This window comes from Phocoena sinus, chromosome 7 (assembly GCF_008692025.1).
Source record: "Phocoena sinus isolate mPhoSin1 chromosome 7, mPhoSin1.pri, whole genome shotgun sequence".
In the NCBI taxonomy this organism is placed as follows: domain Eukaryota; kingdom Metazoa; phylum Chordata; class Mammalia; order Artiodactyla; family Phocoenidae; genus Phocoena; species Phocoena sinus.
Window position 1 is genome coordinate 102,308,263 of NC_045769.1, and position 20,707 is coordinate 102,328,969.

The window sequence follows — 20,707 nt, forward strand, 5'->3', positions numbered from 1 at the left end:
TCAGAGGCAGCGTGTGCCCTGAGGACGGCAGAGTGGGGACTGCGGGCATGAATCGGGACCTTCAGGCAGGCCACCTAGACTGGGGAGGGTCCTGGGCAGAATAAGGAGAGGGGCTTTCTTCAGTGGGTCTAGGAAGCACCTGAGGATTTGTCACTGGAGAGAAGTGATATGACTAGATGGGTGGATGACAGACTCAGAAGGGGCTGCAGACCAGCTAAGGCTCACTGGGCTGAGCTATGATGCCAGGGAGAACAGATATGGCAGCAGTGCTGGGAAGAGAAAGGCAATGACAGCTCTGAGTGTCACTCTGAGCCTGACGAGATGTGCTCACTGATTTAGGCTGAGGGAGACCCAGTCCTGCATCCCTGGGTGAACACGATGCTGTTAAAGGCAAGGACCACATGAGCAAGAAGGTCTGCAGAGGAGAAGAACAATGAGCGAAGGCTGATCTAGAGATGCCGAGGTCGCGAGGTTCCGTGTGACGCTGGAAAGTGGAGTCCGATGACTGACAGGGATGAGGGTGGGCTAGAGGCATCACTCTAAGAGCTCAATCAGCTCTGTCCAGGGAGAGGGCAGTCAGAGCTCCATGGTGTTTCTCTTGGGCTTCTGGGCTATGTGAAGTGAGTGGGCCTGACGATGAGCTAGGGGCCTTCCCAGGGGTGGCTTTCATGGACGGTGCCACCACGCTGAAGTGGGACAGAACCCCGCGCCTCCTTCCCCCCCACCCCCCACCGCCGCAGAGTCAGCCTCGGGAGCTTGTGTGTGGTCGATGCACCTACTCTGGCGGTAGAGTTCGATAAATCTCTTCTGATACTGTATTAGCTCGGCTCTGCTGGGCACTTCGTCAATCCTGCGATGCAAAATTGCTATTTCTCGGTTTCTTCGAGCCTAGATGCAAAAGGGAGGGGGAGACAACACTGTCTGGTGAAAGGCCTTACGTGTCCTCTGGGGAGGCAAAACACTGCCGCCACCCACCCTGTGCCCACATCCACCCTGGAAGGCAGGCACCCAACGCGGCTGCAGCCTGAGGTGCGCGTCTCAGACCCTGACTCCCCCGGCAACACAGGGAGAAGGCGTCAAAATAATGGATCGGAGGGAGGATTCTAACAGGAGGGCATGTGTGGATGGTGCCCCCAGCCAGCCCACCAGGCCCCCAAGGACTCCAGAGCAGCTGATTCCCAGCGTCAGGCAGGGACCAGGAAACAGAAGTGCTTCCCAGATGACAAGGGATGCTGCCCTGCTGCCTCCATGCAAATCCCAAATCCCTTAGCATGTTTGAAAAGCTCCTACAGTTTCCTCCTAAAGCAGCTTTCTGGCACTTTCCCCCTCCTGTGAAACGAACTGGGCTCTTCTAGCCGAACTGCTCCAGGTGCATCTGGGGAGGCAGGGCTGTGCGTGGCGCAGGGGAGACCTCGGGCTCCGAGGTGGGCGGCTTCCCCGAGGGTCAGCGCTGAAGAGGGCCACCCAGCTCCCACCACAGGTTCACGGTCTCAGCGCTGCCCTTCTGCTGCGCCTCTCTGTCCTCCCCCTCTCTGGCCCACTTGATCACAGCAGCAGACGGGGACCTCTAATTCATTAGGACGCAAAAACCCCTCCAGGCGCAAAACCCACTATCAACTGTCATGATCAAACCAAAATAGTGCCTGCTGCTCTGGCTCTGGCTCCTATACTTTCGCAGGAATCTAAAGATAAAATCATTCACTCTTTTCACTGTATCTTTAACCTCTCCTTTTCTACTGGCTTCTTCTCATCGGCATTTAAATATGTTCAAGTCCCTCATCCTTAGAAAGGCCCTTCCTTAAACCCTGATCATCTTTCAGCTTCCATCTTTCTCCTCCCTTTAATAGCACAACTTCCCAAGAGCAACGTACCCCAGTGCCTCTGACCCCTCCACTCCCCTCGGTCACCCTTCAACCCACTGCCGCGGGCTGCTCCCAACACCCACTGGCACTGCTCTCGCCAAGGTCACCACAGACCTTCTCTCTGCACCTATGGAAATTCTCAGCTTCCAGCTTTCCTGACTTCTGGCGACACTGACCCTTCTCTCCCCTGAGCTCTCTGTTCAGCTGCCACGAGACCTTGGGCTCCTGTCTTCCCTGGGCCTCCGGCTGCCTGCTTGGTCTCAACCCTCATTGGTGGAGTCCTTCTTTCCCTCTTCTCAGCCTGTATTTTCACATCCTAGGTTACCACCTATACAGCGCTGACCCCCAGATCTCCAGCCCAGACTATTCCTACTGGGGTGAGTACCCCAACCTTTAAAAGCCCTAAACAGATCTCATTAACACTTCTATTCACACTCCCATCCCCTTCAGCCCTATCCTTTCTCCTTTAGGCTTTTGCTCAATGAATAACACAAGGATCCACACTATTGCCCAAGTCAGAAATTCCCCCACCATCCTCAACTCCACTTTTCCTCTAACCCATCCCAAGTTCCATGGATACAGCTGCTCAGCCTCTCACCTGCCAGTTTATTTCTGTCCATTTTCACTGACCCAGCCCTGGCTCAGGCTTCAGCAGGCTTAGGGTTCTACAGCACCTTCCCTCTAGCCAGTATGTATGACTGACCCCCAGGTCTCCAGCCTGTAGTATGCAATTCGCATATAAGTCCCCTTGTACTTTGATGTATATGGACATATCTTGGTTCTCAAACAGCCAGCCGGCTCCCAGAAGATAGAGCATCCCATTTACTATTCCTGGGATCTAATGCAACACTGAATACATAGTAAGCACACAGTCAAAAAGTTTCCAAGTATGCAGCTGTACTGTCCTGATTTTATTTAATTCTGTGTCTCTTTAAGATTGGTACAGCGTCCTTGTATCAGGACAAATTTGACTCCCCGGAATTTAGCCCAACAACTCAGCAAAATAAGCACGGACCAGAGAAAGGAGAAAGAGGGTCCCATTGGCCCCTGCAGCCCCTTGGCCGCTCCCCGCCAGAACCTGGCCTTCCTTTCCCAGAGAACAGAGAGAAGGCCCGTGCCAAAGTGCAACTCAAGTTAACTCTTGGCTTTTGAATGTGCATGAGCCAGACTCTGGCAATGTAAAAGATTCTATAACGTAATTTTGATCTATGTGAATTTAGAACCAACTTTAAAACTCCCCATATTTGATGGCCTTCTCACAAACCCCTAAGGTTATCAACTAAGACAGCTAAAGTGGGCACTTAATTTTAGGGGGAAGGTACTAGACAAGAACACAATATTTTTAAATCTACCTTATCCTCCCCCCCCACTTTTTTTTAAACAGCTATGAGATATAATTCACAGGCCATACATTTCACCCAAAGTATACAACTCAATGGTTTTTAGTGTACTCACAGAGTCGTACGACCATCACCACTACCTAAAATTGCAGAACTTTTTCATCACCCCAAAAGAAACCCGTACCAATCAGCAGTCACTCCCATGTCTCCCGACCCCTTATCCCCACCATTAGGCAGCATTAATGCACTTTCTGTCTCCACAGATTTGCCTCTTCTGGACATTTTAACAATTTTTTGTAGTTTGCAGAGTACAAGTTTTACAATTCTTTTGCTAAATATATTCCTAAGTATTCTGTTCTACTGTAAATAAAATTTTCTTAATTAAAAAAAAAAGTACTGGACAAGAACATTAGACCTCTAACCTTCGCTCCGGCACTTACCAGCTGCTTGTACTTCACAGATGTGAGTCAATTTCTTCATATAGAAGATGAGGCTAATAGCTACTTTCCACCCATCTCAAATCAAACGAGACGATGGTGAAACAACATACCAATGTGAGGTGTTATAACCAACATAATCCGCTGAGTTACACTCCAGATAGGAGAGCAAACAGCAGCTTTCCCGAGCCTCTCCAGCTCTTAGATGCTGAGGCTTTCTACTTCGGCTATAGGCATGCAAGCCTAGTTAGAGGCATTGACTGGCTCTTGCTTTCACTCACCTGTAGTAAACGGATCTTGTAAAGCTTCTCTTTCTCCATGTTATACCGTCTGTCTAGGTCTTCCTGAAATTGGAAAGAAACACAATTATCTGGGAAGAGGAAATTTTCATTTTTTGGTGAAATCTTTTGAAGTTGGACAGTTTTTATATATCTCCCTCATCCTGAGGCTCCAAATTCCTTTTTTCAAATGGCCGAGTTCAGGGTCGGGTCCTAAGTCCTGGGAGACCCTTGACACTCTTTCACATCACTTTATGACAACTCTTCCTTCTTCTGGGACCCAGGCTGCATCCAGGGTTCTTAAGTGAAGTATCCCTCAAGTCCACGTGCCCTTTCCTCCCGCACCAAAAAAGATCCATGAGGAGGGGAAGACAACCGTGATTTAAAGAGCCTGTTGTTCTATGTCTCTGTGTTTGGAGGTGATGATGGCTTGCTTCCTATGTTTCTGTTTAGACCTGCACTATCCAATATGATAGCCACCAGCCACAAGCGGCTATTTAACTTTATGTTAACTAAAACTTAAAAATATTCAGTTTCTCAACTTCTCTAGCCACGTTTCAAGTGTTCAGTAGCCACATGTAGCTAGTGGCTACCATACTGGACGGCAGACACAGAGAACATTTCCACCACTGCAGAAAGGCCCTTTGGACAGAGTTGAATTAAAAGAGAGAAACTAGCCCCTCGCTGAACCCAATGGGGTAAAAGACATGGCTGGATGGTTTGCTGAACTGGGGAAAGCTACAGTAGTGTCAGAGATGCCCCTTTCCCACTGTGTGCATACACACACACACACACACACACACACACGCACACACACACACACACCCCAGCTCCTCCATGGGGTTCAGCTGCAGGCAAACCCCAACAGCCTTCACCATGGGAGTCCCGAAGCTCACTCTCTAGGAGCCTCTGAGGGCACGGTGGGAAGAGAAACCCTAAAGGAGGAGAATGTTAGAGGCTTTCCTGTTTCTCTCTTCCTTCTCTTCTTCCTTTTCTATTCCTTTCTCCTAGAAGCACCTGTTTAACTCAGAACAGGGGTCCGCAAACTATACAGCCCAGCAGCTAAATCCCACAGCCCTTGGGTCAATTTCACCTCTGTGCCTAGTTTTGTAAATAAAGTTTTACTGGAATGTAGCCATGTCCTTTCACTTATCTATAGACTACCACGACCACGGTGGAGCTGGCCCACAAAGGTGACAATATTTACTACCCAGCCCTTTTACAGGCTGCTGACCCTGGAACGCAGTCCCCCCAGAGAGAGCTTTCTCCCTGTGCACTGCCCGCCCCTCGGAGCCTGGGCTGTGACGGGCACGTGTGGACCACACAGGCCTGTCCCCTTCCCGGCTCAGATGCCAGGGTGGGGACGGCATGCCTTGTGCCAGGTGCCGGGCCGTCAGGGCCGTCCCCGGGAGGTCCTGCTCCATCCACGGGGCGGATGCACGAGATTGAGCCACCCCCTGAGAGCCCGAAGACAAGGAGGTGGCCGCAGACAGGATGAAAAGACGTGAGAAGCTGCCACACCCGCGGAGGACAGCGGCGGTCCTGAGCAGGTACTTACGTTGTGCGTCATGGCAGGGGTTAGGGCACTGTGCTGCTCTCCCCCGGAGAGGGTCTGCAATAAGGAAAAGTAAAAAAAAAAGAAAAAACATGCTTCTGAGGAAAGGGACGGGACAGAAAAGCTGAGGGTCCAGATGGGGGGGGGATGGGCAGACCACGTCTGAACAGGGCGCAGCCTGCACACGAGCCCCAGGTTTTAAATCGTTCTTAAATACCTGTCAGCCACACACTAACAAGCTAAACTCTAACTGTCTTTGAATGTGAGTCAATCCCTCTAACAAGGTGTGACTGCTAAGAAGAGAAATGCCATCCTGAAAGTCTGTGATTTGTGCAAACCCAGAGGCTGCTGAGCTCATGTGAGCCTCCGAGCTCAAAGTCTTAGAAACAACTGGAAAGGCTGGATGTGGGTGGGTGGTCCCAGGACACCACCCACTGCACGGCCACACTCTGCTATGCCCGTGCCAGTCTTCACGGCTGTGGCTGGAGTGGCACAACCCATCACGACAGGGAGGTGGTACCTCTGAGGCCCATCTCCCCGCAGCCCTGGTGGAAAGCATCTGGACTCATGCTGGCTGCTTGGACAAGTCCCCTCTCCTCTCTGAGCCCCAAGTTCCCCATTTCCCCAAGAGACAGGGTGCAGTCAATGGGGTCCAAAGCCACACCCAGCTCTCACATCTTAAGCACAGGGAACCTCAGCAAATAAGCCTTGAATAGAGTGTGAGAAGGGACAAACCACAGCGATCCCTACAATCTAATTTGGTGAGAGAAACAGACTTATTTTTCTGTCCTTGTCCACACTAGCTCCTTGGAAGGTCAAGGCGTCTGTTCCGAGAGCCAGTGGGCCGTGTTCCTGAGCCCGGGATGCTCCCGGGCTGCCAGAGCTCTGACCTCACATCCCGTGCTGCTCTCTGCTGCCTTCCTGTGTCCCCGGTCAGGAGCGCAGGGTGAAATGAGCAAACTGGCACAGAATTTACAGGCAAATGGGACGAGTGGGAACAGAGCTCCGGGGGCTCCTGCAAACACCCTGTCCCTAACAGAGGGGGCAGCCGGGCTTGTGACCTGTTAATTCTTATCTGGAGTTGCTGCTGGCCACACCTATGGATGCTTTAACCCATAGAAGGAAGACAAAGGACAGGGACAAATATCTAAGAAAACTACTTGAGAAATGTGTGTTCAGAGGACCAGGCTGAGGGAAGTCTGGTCTTTTTTGGCACCAGACTCTTCGCTGTTGAGTCCTCTAGAAATCCTTTCATGGTGGAAGTCACACAGCCCCCAGCAGACTGGAGCACTTCTCCACAGCCCGTACCTTTTCATCTCTGCCTGGAGCCCTCTCAGCCTTCAGGTTTTCAATTTCCTGCTGCAGCCGGGCCATCTCCTCCTTTAAAAGTAACACGAACATTTGTAAGATTTGGACAGGCTAGTAATCGGAGGTAATTATTTACCTTGATCTAGAGTCTTTTTTTCACATTTCGTGAGTTTACGTGGAGTCAGAAAGTCCATTAGGCAGTAGCTCCCCAGACCCCTGATTTTCAGCCTGGGAAGTTTAACTCAGGAGGATACAGGCAGCTGTACCTCAGTCAGAAGGGGCCTTTCTTCCTAAAGGGCAGGCGAGTCTCGCAGTAACCCCTGGGACACGGAATGAACGAGTGGCTTAGAGCCCAGTCCAAGCCTCCTTCTTGGTGCCGACGCTTCTCCACCTTTCCTGGGACCTTGCGGCCCGGAGCCCTGCCTCACCAAGGTACTCCTCCCCTGCCACCCGGCCCTGCGCAAGTCAGACCAGCTTCCGGATGGCTCTGGAGCTACCGGACCACGAGGTCTCACGTGGCAGAACACGCAACACACAGACACGCCAGGTTTTCAGGGCGGCCCTGGTCTCCTAAGATGTTATGCCTTTCGCACTTTGTAAGACTCTTCTTTTCAGTACATTTGGAAATTAGAAAACATCGTTTGTTAGACTGTGCTCTCGGTCTGGGGGTCTGGCACACCTAAGTCACTTGCGGTGTCCTCGGAAGGCACCTACCATAGTCCTCTACTCCTCTCACACACTGCCACGTACCCGCCTGGTGAGCCTGCTTTTCCGACTGCACCTGGACAGGACCCTCGGCAGCGCAAGAGAGGGAAAGCAGGAGGTTTTACAAGAATCTTGTTTAACATCTGCCGACACCAAGCAACACTTACTCGACAATGTGCTTTAAACTCCTGTTCCTGACTTTTCAGATTTTCATTCATGGCTACAAGGGCTCTCAAGTTCTGCAGGATGCTGAAAAGAAAAGACCAAAACATGACTGACTTGAAACAAACTATTATGATTTTATGAATCACGGGGAAAACCAAGACCCCAGATAAAACGGGATTTCTTTCTTAAGTTCCTTGTCTCTCCCAAGAGTGTCTAATGGGCTTCCCACAAATGGTTATGACTACCCTTTAAATGACATTATTATTCATTTATAAGCTGAGTCCATCAGGCCACAACCAAACAAACACTACAGAATTCAGCATTAAAATGTCAGCTGCAGAAACAACAAGGAGTATCAAGATTACTGTATACTTTTAATGATACTAATTACTTAACAGACTCAGAGCACAGACAGTATCGTAATTTTAATTCCTATTTTTCATTTCCCTTCTGAAAGGAAACGAGTTTTAAGGTCATTAAAAGCACTAATTTGAAATTTTAAATGTCAAGTATCTAATAGTACTTTGCTCCACTTCATGAAAAGAGGGTTTCTAATCATAAAGCCAAGTAATCTGTAGGTACTTCTTGGCTAAAAATGTCCACCAAACCCAGAACTGCTCAATTTGTGCCTGAAATATTTATTACTTCATGATTTCACTCAAGTGAGTGACACTTGGGAGAGTTCACCACCCAAACAGTTTGGTGCTAAAACGGTCAAATGTAAGTGATTATATTTAATTTAAATTGTCTAAATACAACTAATTGAAAAATAAAACAAAACACAAAAACCCAGCAGCTGTGTCTTGGTCAAAAAAGACTGTACCTTCACTCCCAAAGGACAGGGCTAAAATCTGTGCTGTTAAAACCTGGTAACCATGGTTGATTCTAAGGGAGGGGGGCAAGTGCGGGAGGAGACTTTTCGGCACACGTCCTTTTGAACCTTGAATGTTACTACTTAGTTTTTAAAAACAGAAAAACAAACAGAAAAAAACCCACAAAACGAGCTGTTCCTGACCCCAGGGGGAACTGGGGAGGGGGGAAGAGGAGGCTAACTCAGCACCCCCTGGGCAACAGGCACGGCCCAGATCAGCGGTGAAGTAACTGAGCGGCACGGGTCCAGCAGCAATGACCCCCAGTTCCTCAGCCCTGTGCTCAAACCACCAGATAGCTTCACGGAGAAAATAAGCACATGCTGAAACCTCTTACCTTGGATCAGCTTTGGCTTCTACCTTCTCAAGGGCGGCCTGTTCCTTGTCCAGTTTCTCACCATAACTCTTGAGCTGCGGGAGACAAGGAGGCACGTTGGGGGGACAGGAGATGTCCTCTCCTTCCCGGCTCACACCTGCACTCCTTTCCTGACAGCCCACTGGATTTGGCTGTATGTTGAGAAAATAGGTGGATGAGAGGAAGACGATGGGGGTGGAGGGACAGCATGGAAAGGTCAAAACCAGACCCTTCTTGACACATTCTGTTGGTAAATGAGACCTTAAAGGCAATACCTTTAAATCACAGCAGCAAATGGGTGGAAAGCCAAAAGTAATGCTGACAGCAGGTGTCTTTCAGTAGGAAGAGGTAAATAATAACAGTGGCTGTGAGAGACAGACCTGGGTTTCAATTTCAGGATACCACTATTATGGCTGCTTGACAGGGGTAGGGTTAAATCTCTCATCTTGAAAAATTCCATTCTTTTTCTGAGTCAGACAGTTGGGGATTTTAAAAAAGAAATTTAAAGAAATTCAGATTTTAACTTTTAAGGTGTGCAGATCTATCACACCATAGAATACTAAGCTGCTATTAAAAAAGAAAGAATAAACAGCTCTTTTATGATGATCTCTAACATCTACTGTTGGTTGAAGAAAACAACATATAAAACCATGAATCCAATGTGCTTCCAATGTGTATAAAGGAATGTATACATCGGATGTACCCAGGTATAAAAGAACCTACATGTTATTTGTATATGCATGAAAATTTTCTGAAAAGATTCACAAGAAACTGGTTACCCTCTGGAGAGAGTAGCTGTTTGCTTGGGTTACAGGGGGACACCCTTCATACTTTTTGAATTTTGAACCATGTGAATGGGTTACCTATTTAAAAAACAAGTTAAAGAAGTTCTAAGAGTTCCAGCTGAAAATGGAAGACCAAACACAAGCTGCGGGAAGCTCCTCTTGCCTCAAGTCCAGGTGATTCTGCTGGATCACAGGAGTTGGGTACCTCGGGGACAAGGAAGATGGCAGCAGACAGGGCCTGCGGAGGACTGCCGTGTGGACCCAGAGGACGCAGGAAGGCCTGGGGTGCAGGGCTGGGGTCTGCATCAGGATGAGCCAGCGGGCTACGCAGTGAAGCCTAGCTCCCTTAACCCAAGGGCTGGCACATGGGTCCCAGAGGCAGGGCAGCCCCCAGAGACCTGGCAACACTCGGCAGCAGAGACGGTGCCCCAGCCCCGAACATCAGGTACCACTGGCTGATCCCACCAAATAGTGGGACCCACCCTTCCAGAGTAGTCACTGCACCAAATGGACACAGAACCCATACAGTTGGTCACAGAAAATTTCAGAATCAACAGTAAGCACACCATGAAGAATTATCAAACATTTGAAGAAAGATATAACCATAAAAATGTATCAATTCAACAAATTAATTCTGATCTGAAGGAATAGTTTATACATCAAGAAAAACTTCAGACACAGTTAATGCCCTCAGAGAGGCAGGAGAGGATACTGCATATTAAAAACAGAATTAACCTCTCACGTACAAAATCAAAGCTGTGATCGCTGAAATTGAAAGCGCACAGGCTAGAACCTGGGGGCCTCCACTAACGCAGGGGCCTGCGGCAGCCCCCATCCCCTGGCCACACGTCGGGGCTCCCATCTGTCCTCTACCTTCCATGCTGTGCTTCACTTTTCCTAAGCTTACTGGGAAGGCAGATCTTCCCTGTTTTCCAGTGCTACTAGGTTATCCTGCAAGGCAGGTTTTGCTGAAAAGGTAAAACCTGGGCACACTTGCCCAGTCCTTGCCTTGAACAGATAAGAAGACTGAGGCCCAAAGGCAAAGTTCATTACTGATTCAGGTTCACAGTGTTCAGAATTCTGACCAAATCCGTCTTCTATATAAGCTGTTCAGCACTAGGTTTTGGATAGCCTCCCGTTTTTCTAGATGGGAATTAGTCTGACTGCCCTCCTAGACAGCAAGCTCACTGCAAGAGGTCATTGGTGCCGATTGTTAGCAGTGGAATCTGAAGGGCCCCTCTGCTTTAGTTTCTCCAGCTGCAGAACAGGGATATCAACAGTGTGTTGCCAGGGTTGTTATGAAGATTCAATGACTAACACAGATGATGTGCCCAGAGCACACCCAGCACACTGTAATGTTAGCTGTTACTATTATGTGAGGACAGGAAGACTATCTCCTATTATTGGCTTAACTCATAACTTCCACCTTTCTAGCACATGTACAGGGTTCCAAAAATATTTGATTTAGTGTTTAATACCAAAAGTGACTTGATAGCCATTCTGGATTTATATCCTAAGACAGTTAAGTGTTTAGGGAAATTGATATCAAGATGTTTTGCCTTTAATCTCTTCCAGATTGTTATAGAAAGATGGATCCATGACTTGGCAAACTTCAAGCCAGGGACTGTGTAGCATGAAAAGTAGGACAGCTGCAGGGATTCCACCCCAGGAGTTTGCCATCTAATCCAGAAGGAATGGAGTCACAGAATAGTGTAAAGAAAGCTGATGTGTCCAAATGCAACACAGGCATCTTTAGAAAGAATTTTTTAAAAATTCCTCTAATTGTCACCTTGCATCTGCCCTTTTCAAACATTCTGACAATAACCGAAGCCACCAGTCCAGGTCAGAATTACAAAGCTTTGTCAGGTTTATAGCAAAGCAGTGAACTAAGTGCTGCATACTGCTAGAGAAGTGACAATTTTAAACGGGCAAATTTCATGCGAAATTTAAAAAAAAAAAAAAAAAAAAGGGACTGCCTTGGCTTCAGAGATGCCTTTGAAGGCCAGTCCCGCTTCCACATGGTCCAGAAAGCACTAGGTGGGGCCCTCGCAGCGAGGCCCTTGTAAAGTACAGCTGTAGCCCGAGCACGAAAATCACAATGGGGAGAGCTCTTCAGACCTGGGTGAGGATTCGCTTTCCGTGGAAAGAGGGACAGAAGTAAAAGGAACTAAATTCCTCACATGACAGAGCTGGTATCACAAATGATTGTTTTCCTCGCCTGGCTTCTGAGGCAGTCGCCAGTGGGAGGTGAGTATGCTGTGATGCTGACGGAGGACCGCACGGTCGCCATCTGGGTCAGGACACGGACCACAGGGTCAAACAGACCCACAGCCCCTCTTCCATTCCGCCTAGGAGATCACCGGCAATTGTGAACAACGAATTATACCCTCTGTAGTTGTGTCACCTCACAAAAAGAAACCTCCTCTCTCTCACGGAATCCAGTGTTCTGGAGCAGAGGCCCTTTGCCGTGAATGACCCACCGTGTTCTTCAACGTGACCCGCCCTGCCTGTCAGGCCCACTGTCCTCAGGAAGCTTCCCGGACCCTTGCAGCCCACAGCGACCTCTCCCACTCAGACTCTGATGGTTTAGAACACGGCCGTGTGGATAAACTGATGGCTCGAGTCATGCACTACCATGTGATCATCCTTTGACCCCAGATGGACCTGAGCCCTGAGAAGGGGATGGTGACCCCTCCACACGGACTGATGATGCAGGCATCCCATCAGTGGTGCAGGTCGAACGATTACCAACAAGACCCGTGGAGGAAGGAAACCTGCTCACCTCTGTCAGTGTTTTCTTTTTTTCCTCATATCTGGCTTGTAAGTCGGTATGACTTGCCTGCAGCTGTAAACGAAAGATAAAAGACATCTGTTCTCATTTGATCCTCACAATGGCACAGATTTGGGAGGTATCCACATTTCACAGATGAGAAAATGGAAGCTCAGAAAGATTTAAACGAAACAAATAGGGACGTTTTTGACTCAATTAGCACCAACTACATGTCAGGTGATATACTAGGTTTTCTGCGTAAATCCTAACAGTGAATCCTTACTAAATTCAATGGACGAAGACATTATCCTTATTTAACATATGAGGAAATAAAGACTCAGAGGGGTTAAGTTACTTTACTAAAGTTTTGTAGCTGATAACTGATAAGGACTGGGTTCAAATTCAGGTCTGACTTCTTTGTATGGCTACAATCACTTCAGTTAACAAACAGAGAGATGGAAGGAGGAGTAAAAGAAGGAGAAGGAGAAGGAATAAAGAACATGGTCCATGTATCCCGTTCACAGGATACAAACTGCATTGCTGCACTCAAGAATCTGGCATAGAATTTGACTGGATGGCAAACAATGCCAGATACAAGAAAGGATTCAGGACTTCAACATGAGGAGAAAGAAAATGAACTACCTTTACTGCTCAAAGTTATACAATCATAAACTTACATCTCAAAAATGTCATTTCCCTTTTCCTTACAAAAAAGGTATATCTTGTGCTGTCTATGAACTTTTAGATATCTGAAAACATTCCATTCAAAGCTCAAAGCGTTTGTACGTTTCTACTTTTGAAAAGGGGACGTGGTAGAAAACCGCAGTTAGACTTGTCAGGACACTTTGGTTGTTACCTGTGTACAAATTAACAATGAGAAATTGTATTTTGTATCTCAACGATTATTTCAAAATAACTCAGCCCATTAAAAAATTTATTTATTTACTTATTCATTCATTCATTTAATTAATTTATTTACTTATTGGCTGTGCCGTGTGGCTTGTGAGATCTTAGTTCCCCAAACCAGGAATTGAACCCGGGCCCCAGCAGTGAGAGCATGGAGTCCTAACCATTGGACCAACAGGGAATTCCCAACTCAGCCCATCTTTGAACCTGTAAGCAACCTATTAAGAATTATGTCACCTTCAAAAATCATTACTCTTAAACTGTGCTTCTAGTTACCAGTCTCCACAACTGATGAATTTCCAGCCAGGCCTCTCAGGAAGTCACCTCAAGCAGAGGGCAGGAGAGACAGAGGAGGGAAGCAGGGGGCTCTGGCTTCTTGCTTTTCAAAGTGTGCCATCTGTGCAATGAGGACTGTTATTAACCTGTCTGTGTCACTAGTAGACGAGGGCATTTCTGGAGAAAGTTTGTTTTTCTCTTGAAATTCTAATGGCTTAACTCTTGAAGCTCCAGGAAGAGTTCCTGCTATTTTCGCACCTGCTTCACCCACCTTCCTGCCCCCCTCTCTCCCCTGCACCCACCCACCCATCTGACATTTACCCAAGGCTCTGCTCAGATGAGGTGTGCAGTGGAAGGCAAAGAGCACGGCACAGTCCTTTCTCTCAAGGAGCCAAACCAGTAAACTGGGGATTAAAGTATGAGAAGAGCTGGGCCAGAGACGGGCCCCGAGGAGGCCAAGGAAGGAGTCCGCTTGCTCATCAAGGAAGGAGTCACCGACAAAGACACACGGAGGCTGGATCCTGACAGGGAAGACACCTCTTCTCTTTAATTAACTCATCACAGATCTGCCCAGCTTTTCTCTAACAGGGGCTGTCCCCATAGCTTAGCTAAGTTTTTCTCTTGCTGGAGTCCTCCGTGATTCTCCCATCTCCATTTTCTTCTTCATCATTAACCCCGAGACTTACCCCCCAAACTTCAGCTGCTGGTTAACACTTCCTTCTGGATTCCTCTTTCTTCACCCTCAGGTTTCTTGTCCGCTATCTACTAGCTGCCTTCCTGCTCTCTGCCTTTGGCAGCATATTCCCCTATTGGACCATGTTCTTTCTTCCTTCTCCTTCTTTTACTCCTCCTTCCATCTTTCTGTTGGGCTAAGGCTCTCTCCGTGGTTCTCAACACCAAGGCCGCAGGAGAATCCTGGTCACTTAGTACCCTCATGGCCTTGTAGGAGAGGTTCTTGGATTTACAGAGTTTGGATTTTCTCATATACTATTGGTAGAAGTATAAATTAGTAAAACAATTGGTGAATAATTTGACAGTTTCTAGAAAAATTGAAAATGCATATGTTTTTGATCCAGCAATTCCACTTCTTAAAATCCGTTTTACAGAAATATTTACATATTTGCACAAAGATGACTGTACAAAGATGTGCATGGTAGCATAAGTTTACAACTGGGAAAAAATCCCTGGGGAAAAAACCTCATAAATAGAGGACAGGTGAAATAAACTATAGTACATATATACTGTGTATATATACTACGTTCTTTCGTCAGAAAGAATGAGGTAGATCTACAGGTTCCAGTCTTGGTTCCACTGCTAATAAGCTGTGTGACCACAGGCAAAACTGCTTCACTTCTGTGTCTCAGGTTCTTCATTTGTAAAATGAGGGTAATAATAGTACCTCCTTCACAAGGATGTTGTGTGAACTGAATGAGTTAATTTTTTTTTTAATTAATTTATTAATTTATTTTTGGCTACGGTGGATCTTTGTTTCTGTGCACGGGCTTTCTCTAGTTGCGGTGAGAGGGGGCTACTCTTTGTTGCTGTGCACGGGCTTCTCATTGCGGTGGTTTCTCTTGCTGTGGAGCACGGGCTCTAGGCATGCAGCCTTCAGTAGTTGCAGGGCACGGGCTCAGTAGTTGTGGCCTTAGGGCTCTAGAGCACAGGCTCAGCAGTTGTGGCACACGGGCTTAGTTGCTCCGCGGCATGTGGGATCTTCCCGGACCAGGGCTCGAACCTGTGTCCCCCTGCATTGGCAGGCGGATCCTTAACCACTGTGCCACCAGGGAAGTCCCTGAATGAGTTAATTTTGAAAAGCACTTTGTAATTACTCTAAAAGAAAGTCCTTATTAGACATTACTATTACTGACAGAGAGATATCTGTGATAAAATAAGTGAAAAACAAACTCAATTTTTATAACCAGACAACCCCCTCTCCCCAGGTGAATGAGCATATGTAAGAGCTTGCAAAGCCTAGGAAACAGCGGGTTGCTCTAGGGAACGGGACTGGGTGAGAGTACAAGGGGATTCCCATTTTTAACTTCATACAGTTCTATACTATTTTGTTTATTTACAGTGAGCTTGTATTATCCCTATAATTTAAATTTAATGAGCTGAAGCATTTAAATTTATAAAGACAGAAAAAAATGATGTATTTGGCTAGAGTATGTCCCCTCATCACTACCTTCAGACCCCTGAGAGCAGAGATCGTGCCTAGTTCAGTGCCCAGCACAGCGGTGCTCAGCTTATCTTTGTGAATTAATAAATGCTCTTCTTGCTCTGTGATCTTCTTCTAGAACAGAGGTTGGCAAATATTCTCTATAAAGGGCCAGACAGTAAATACTTTCGGCTCTGTCGGTCTCAATTCTGCCACTGGAGCTTGAAAACAGCCACAAAACATATGTAAACAAATGAGTGTGCATGTATTCCAATAAAACTATTTACAGAAACAGGTGGCGGCTGGACTGCCCTAGGGCCTGCGAGTGTCGACCCCTCTTCTAGAATCGCCTTTGACCATTCTGACATGGAGATCTTAACTCCTTCCCCAGTTTCTCTCTTCTTGAAGAATGGTTATTTTACTTGAATAAAATTATGAAAAGAAAACACTAACCTCTTCCAGTTGTTTGGTCTTCTGCAGAATCTGCTTGTTCAAGGAAATGACTTTATGATGATGTAGTTGGGAGGTTCCTAATTTTTCTGGACTTTCTTCAGCTGACAGCTCAGACTGCTGTGGGAAACAGATGGAAGACCCAAAGGATTTAATTAGCCCGCCCCAGTGCATTAAGACAGCCCTGTCCCTGCTCAGTCTGGGCAGAACACTACTGGGCAGCCGGTCACAACCAAGCCAGTGGGGCCCCGGGGTCCAGTGCAAACCCAATTCAGAGAAGAAGATTTTGACCCAATGACCAAAAGCCCGATCAAGAGCGTCTACGTTCCTGGCAGAGTGAACAGCATGCGCAGAAGCACAGGGATACGTAACTGCGGTTAGGTTGATATCACGTAAGCAATAGGTTCTCATCAAAGGGTCTCGAATAGAGGAATAACATGGTCATCTTAGTATCTTCATTAAGACCATTCTGCAGTTATTAAGAATGATGAGTTGATTCACTTTCATCAAAGTATTATAAATATATGGTTAAAAAGTTTAACCATTCGGAAGCACTTACAATGAAAAGAAACAGTCTCTCTCTCACCTTCTTCTCCCCATCCATGGGCCCATTTCTCATTTCTATTCCTCTGGTGTTCACGGAGGATAGATTTGAGAGGGGCGAGAGGTGCTGAGAGAGGCCAGGAGGAAGGTCCTGAAATTGTGTAAATGGTGAGGGGATGGAGAAGAAGGGCTGGACAGGACGTAGAGACTGTCAGGACGGGAAGTGAGCAAGGGAGCGATTTCTGGTTGGGGTGATGAGGTGAACGTAGCAACGTTACCAAGAAACCGTGCAAAGAAGGCGGCAGCTTGGTGCAGATACTGAAAACAAACACTTGTCTCAAGACCCCAGAGGAAGTCCCAGGAACAAGAAACAAGAAGTTTGACCCTATTCCAATAGGTGTCTTTAAAACACTTCTTGGGTGATCACAGAATAGACAGCTTCATTGACCAGCCAATGAACACCCATTATAACCACATTGCCTTCTTTACTGGAAGTACCCCAGTTCCAAGCTAATCGCTGATTTTAAGCCCAAGCACAACAAAACTGTATGAATATCTGATTTCCCCTGCATGTTTGAACAGTGATCACGAGCTTCAAAGTTTTGGAAGATTTACCTCTGGTGGAAAGAGACAGAAAAGCGAGAAGAAGAAACTGGATGGTACAGTCACCACTTATCTTGGTTAAGGATTTCCCTGAATAAGTCAGAGGCACTATTAATAGAGGGTAAGTTTTTTGCTGCTTAATGACTCTGGAGGTGGGAGTCAACCAGCAGGATATGGCTGCATAAAATGGCAGGAAACATCACTTTCTAGCTTGTGAGCCGCTAGGCCATAAAGGAGAACTAGACATTACAAAACAGCTAGCTTTGAAACCTGGGATCTGTGGGAAATGTCAACTAACACACTCCAGCTTATCTGAATTTCTTCAAATCGGAGTTAACTTTTAAAATGCAGTTAACTTTGGGCACATCAAGATATTTACAACCTGTAGTCAAGGGAAGGAGAACTGTTCCTGAAAATTATTTGAGAGCATAAAAAAAGGGGGAAAAGGAAAGAGCACTCCCTCTTGATTTTCAGATCACTTGTCAGAAACATAATTATAATTAACCAATTATATCTTCTCCACTTTGACTATACATCATCCTGAACTATGTTATCAATTTGGCCACTTTTGTCTGTTATATATTTAGTAGCTTTCTTCTTATAGTTCATTTCAGATTTGGGTTTTAACATCCAGCTTAGATTCCTTGATACTGATTTCCAAAATGTCACTGGCATATCCTCAGAGCATTCTGCTTTACTAGCAGAATTACATAAACCCTCCATCTCATGAGTTATTGATGTCTGAAATGGAATTAATTCCCCAATCATAGGAACTACCCCACGTGGTATGTCTCTCTGTTTGATGTCAGGGTTATCTTGAGTGCCCTGACCTCCTCTGGCTGTCTCTCTGGCTTTGGATCAGGTCAAGCTGTGGGCAAGCAGGCTCCAGGGGATCCATGTCTCGGTCACCTCCCAGGGAGACTTCCTCTGGTCTGTGGGGGTGAGGGTGGGCACATGCTCATTCAGTGCTGTCCTGCACCTTTGGCAGGAGTTGGATGATGTCTCCAACTCTTAGCATGCCTTCCTGCTGAGAAACTGCTTTTATGGCCAAGGTCCCAAAAGAAGGAAAACTGCATTTCCCACCCAGCTTCCACACCCTCTTATCAGTGTACCTGTCAACACACACGGCTTTGTTTAAGACTATGACCTTTGACTTCACTTCCAAGAACCCTTCTTGCAGGAAAACCAGTAGCTAGCTTGCAACCTGGGAAGAGGACTTCCAGGCTAGCTGGCTATTCCTCCCCCCTGCCCCTGCCTCTCTCTCAATTTAAATTTTTAGCCACATGGTCCCTTAAGATCCTTTCAGGGGGTCTTTGAGGTCAAAATCCTTTTCATAATGATACTAGGATATGATATTTTTTCACTCATTCTCTCATGATTGTACAGTGAAATTTTCCACCTGTTATATGACATGTGACGGTATCACTGCTCTGATGTTAATATGTAATGCATTTACCATTGTTATTTGTAAATGAATTAATATGTAAGTTTTCAGGACCTCCTCAGTGATTTTTAAGGGTCCTTATAGGGTCCCGAAACTAAAAACTTTGAGAATCATTACTTTAAGGGGCTGGCTCTCTTGGGAATCTACTCACTGACTGGGGCAGCCTCATTAACCCTGACTCCAGCCAATGCAGTGGGCCCACACATGAAACTGAGAGGGGAAGCGCTTTCTGATTCCACCCTCACTAGACAGCTGCTTCAACCAACCAGAGAGAAAATACTTGTAGTGCACCGAAAGGATGCTCAAGTCTCCATACAAACTTACTATTACATCTCTGTTATGACAGTGTATGTCCCAAGCAAACATGGGCTTTCAAAATCCTTTCTCTTGCTGTTAGGTGGCAATTCTCACTGCTCTGTGCAGTCCCTTAAACTTGCATCTGCGAAGCATTAATGTACACGTCAGGTTATTAAGTGCCATTTCCACATCTCACATTTCTCCAGTGCAATTAAAATGAATAACAGGCACATGAACAGGCCCACAGTACATATAAATTTGTGAATTCCTCCATGTGCCTGAGTCCAGAGATGGTGCTACGCAAACTGCTTTATTTAACGGGAAGTTATTTTTGTAACAGAAAAAAATCATTTATTCCAGAGCTGCACTGAAGAGAGTTCTTAACCTAGTCAACGGGAAGCTGATTGCTCTATATTTCAAACACACTTTTTATTAAGTCACTGAAATTTTTCATTTCTTTCAAATACCCTCCTCAAAGCCAAAAGAACTAGACCAATGAAGGCAGAAACAGGTCTTTGAAACAGTACGGCTCATCTGACATTGTGTCCACTGACAGTCACAGTGGCAAGAAAACTAAAGATCACCAAGTTGGATCTTAAAGGATGAAACAAAGTTGGACAGATGGAGAAAGGAGAATGGGCTTGACAGAAAATCCTTGACAGAAAAAAATTAAGTCCCTGGGGTATATTAACTGATTTTTACTTGAAAAGCCCAACATCTCTCAAAGAATGCCAACCGTCTCTAAATATTGCATTGTGTTTACATTAGAGCAGGGGCTAAAGTGCCAATCTAATTTTGTTCAACAATTTCAGATTAAGAACGTGCTTTCAAAACCACAGGGTGGATTAAGATGACTTCTAGTGCAGATTCAATGTTTTCTAATAATTGACAGATGTTTGCAATTTCTATTCTTAGGGGAACCAGATATAAATGTCACTCGATAATATTAGTCCAGTTCAAAATAGTAAATTCCTAAGAGAAACAAAAAAATGATTACTTTAGCTAAAACTATATACTTTCCTAATGAAATAGACCCAAAAGGTTATCTACATATCAACCTTCCTAATACAGGAATCTTTCCTATGTCATCCCTCTCCCATTCCCCCACTAAAATGTGGCTAGTAAGCTGTCAATAATAAAAGATCCTTATCTCATGAGGGTGCCACAAGTTCTCCATACTGAATAGATGAACTTCAGTTTCTGGACCTTGACAAACCCTCCCACTGAAAACAAGTAAAAAGACAATATAAAATATTTATTTTTTTAATCTTAAAAAAAAATCTATGCACTAGCAAGAATGTAAGAAATCCTAAAAGGCCAAAAAGTTAGTAAAAGTGGGAATCCAAGAGGTAGGTGTACACATGGAGGTTGGCTTTTTTCTTGAGAGTATTTGCCAAAACCAGTTGATCTCAGGCTTTGATTTTTATAATTCAACAACTGCTTTGCATAATCCTTGACACAGATGTAGCAGGAAAAAAAAAAATCTGCCATGAGATTCTGTGACAACAGATTTGCCCTCGTGCAGTTCTATAATCTAAATGTACACACTACCTGGATGGTCCAAAAAACCTACAAGCCAAGACTATGTGTACAATGGGCCTGAG

The 20,707-nt window shown here is 46.1% G+C and overlaps 1 protein-coding gene across 3 annotated transcripts in view; it reads right to left on the reverse strand.

Annotated features, from left to right (window-relative positions):
• CCDC93 (coiled-coil domain containing 93) overlaps positions 1-20,707 on the reverse strand; it is a 91,392-nt gene that overhangs the window by 17,406 nt on the left and 53,279 nt on the right. For all 3 annotated transcript variants that reach the window (XR_004350679.1, XM_032637089.1, XM_032637090.1), the window contains 8 exons: positions 16,220-16,336; positions 12,442-12,504; positions 8,857-8,930; positions 7,653-7,734; positions 6,781-6,852; positions 5,476-5,529; positions 3,921-3,983; positions 780-888 (listed from right to left, as the gene is read on the reverse strand). Coding sequence is in view for 2 of the 3 variants with exons in the window: in XM_032637089.1 (XP_032492980.1) it covers positions 780-888; positions 3,921-3,983; positions 5,476-5,529; positions 6,781-6,852; positions 7,653-7,734; positions 8,857-8,930; positions 12,442-12,504; positions 16,220-16,336 (634 nt within the window). In the remaining variant the exon portion in view is untranslated. The remainder of the gene's footprint in view (positions 1-779; positions 889-3,920; positions 3,984-5,475; positions 5,530-6,780; positions 6,853-7,652; positions 7,735-8,856; positions 8,931-12,441; positions 12,505-16,219; positions 16,337-20,707) is intronic.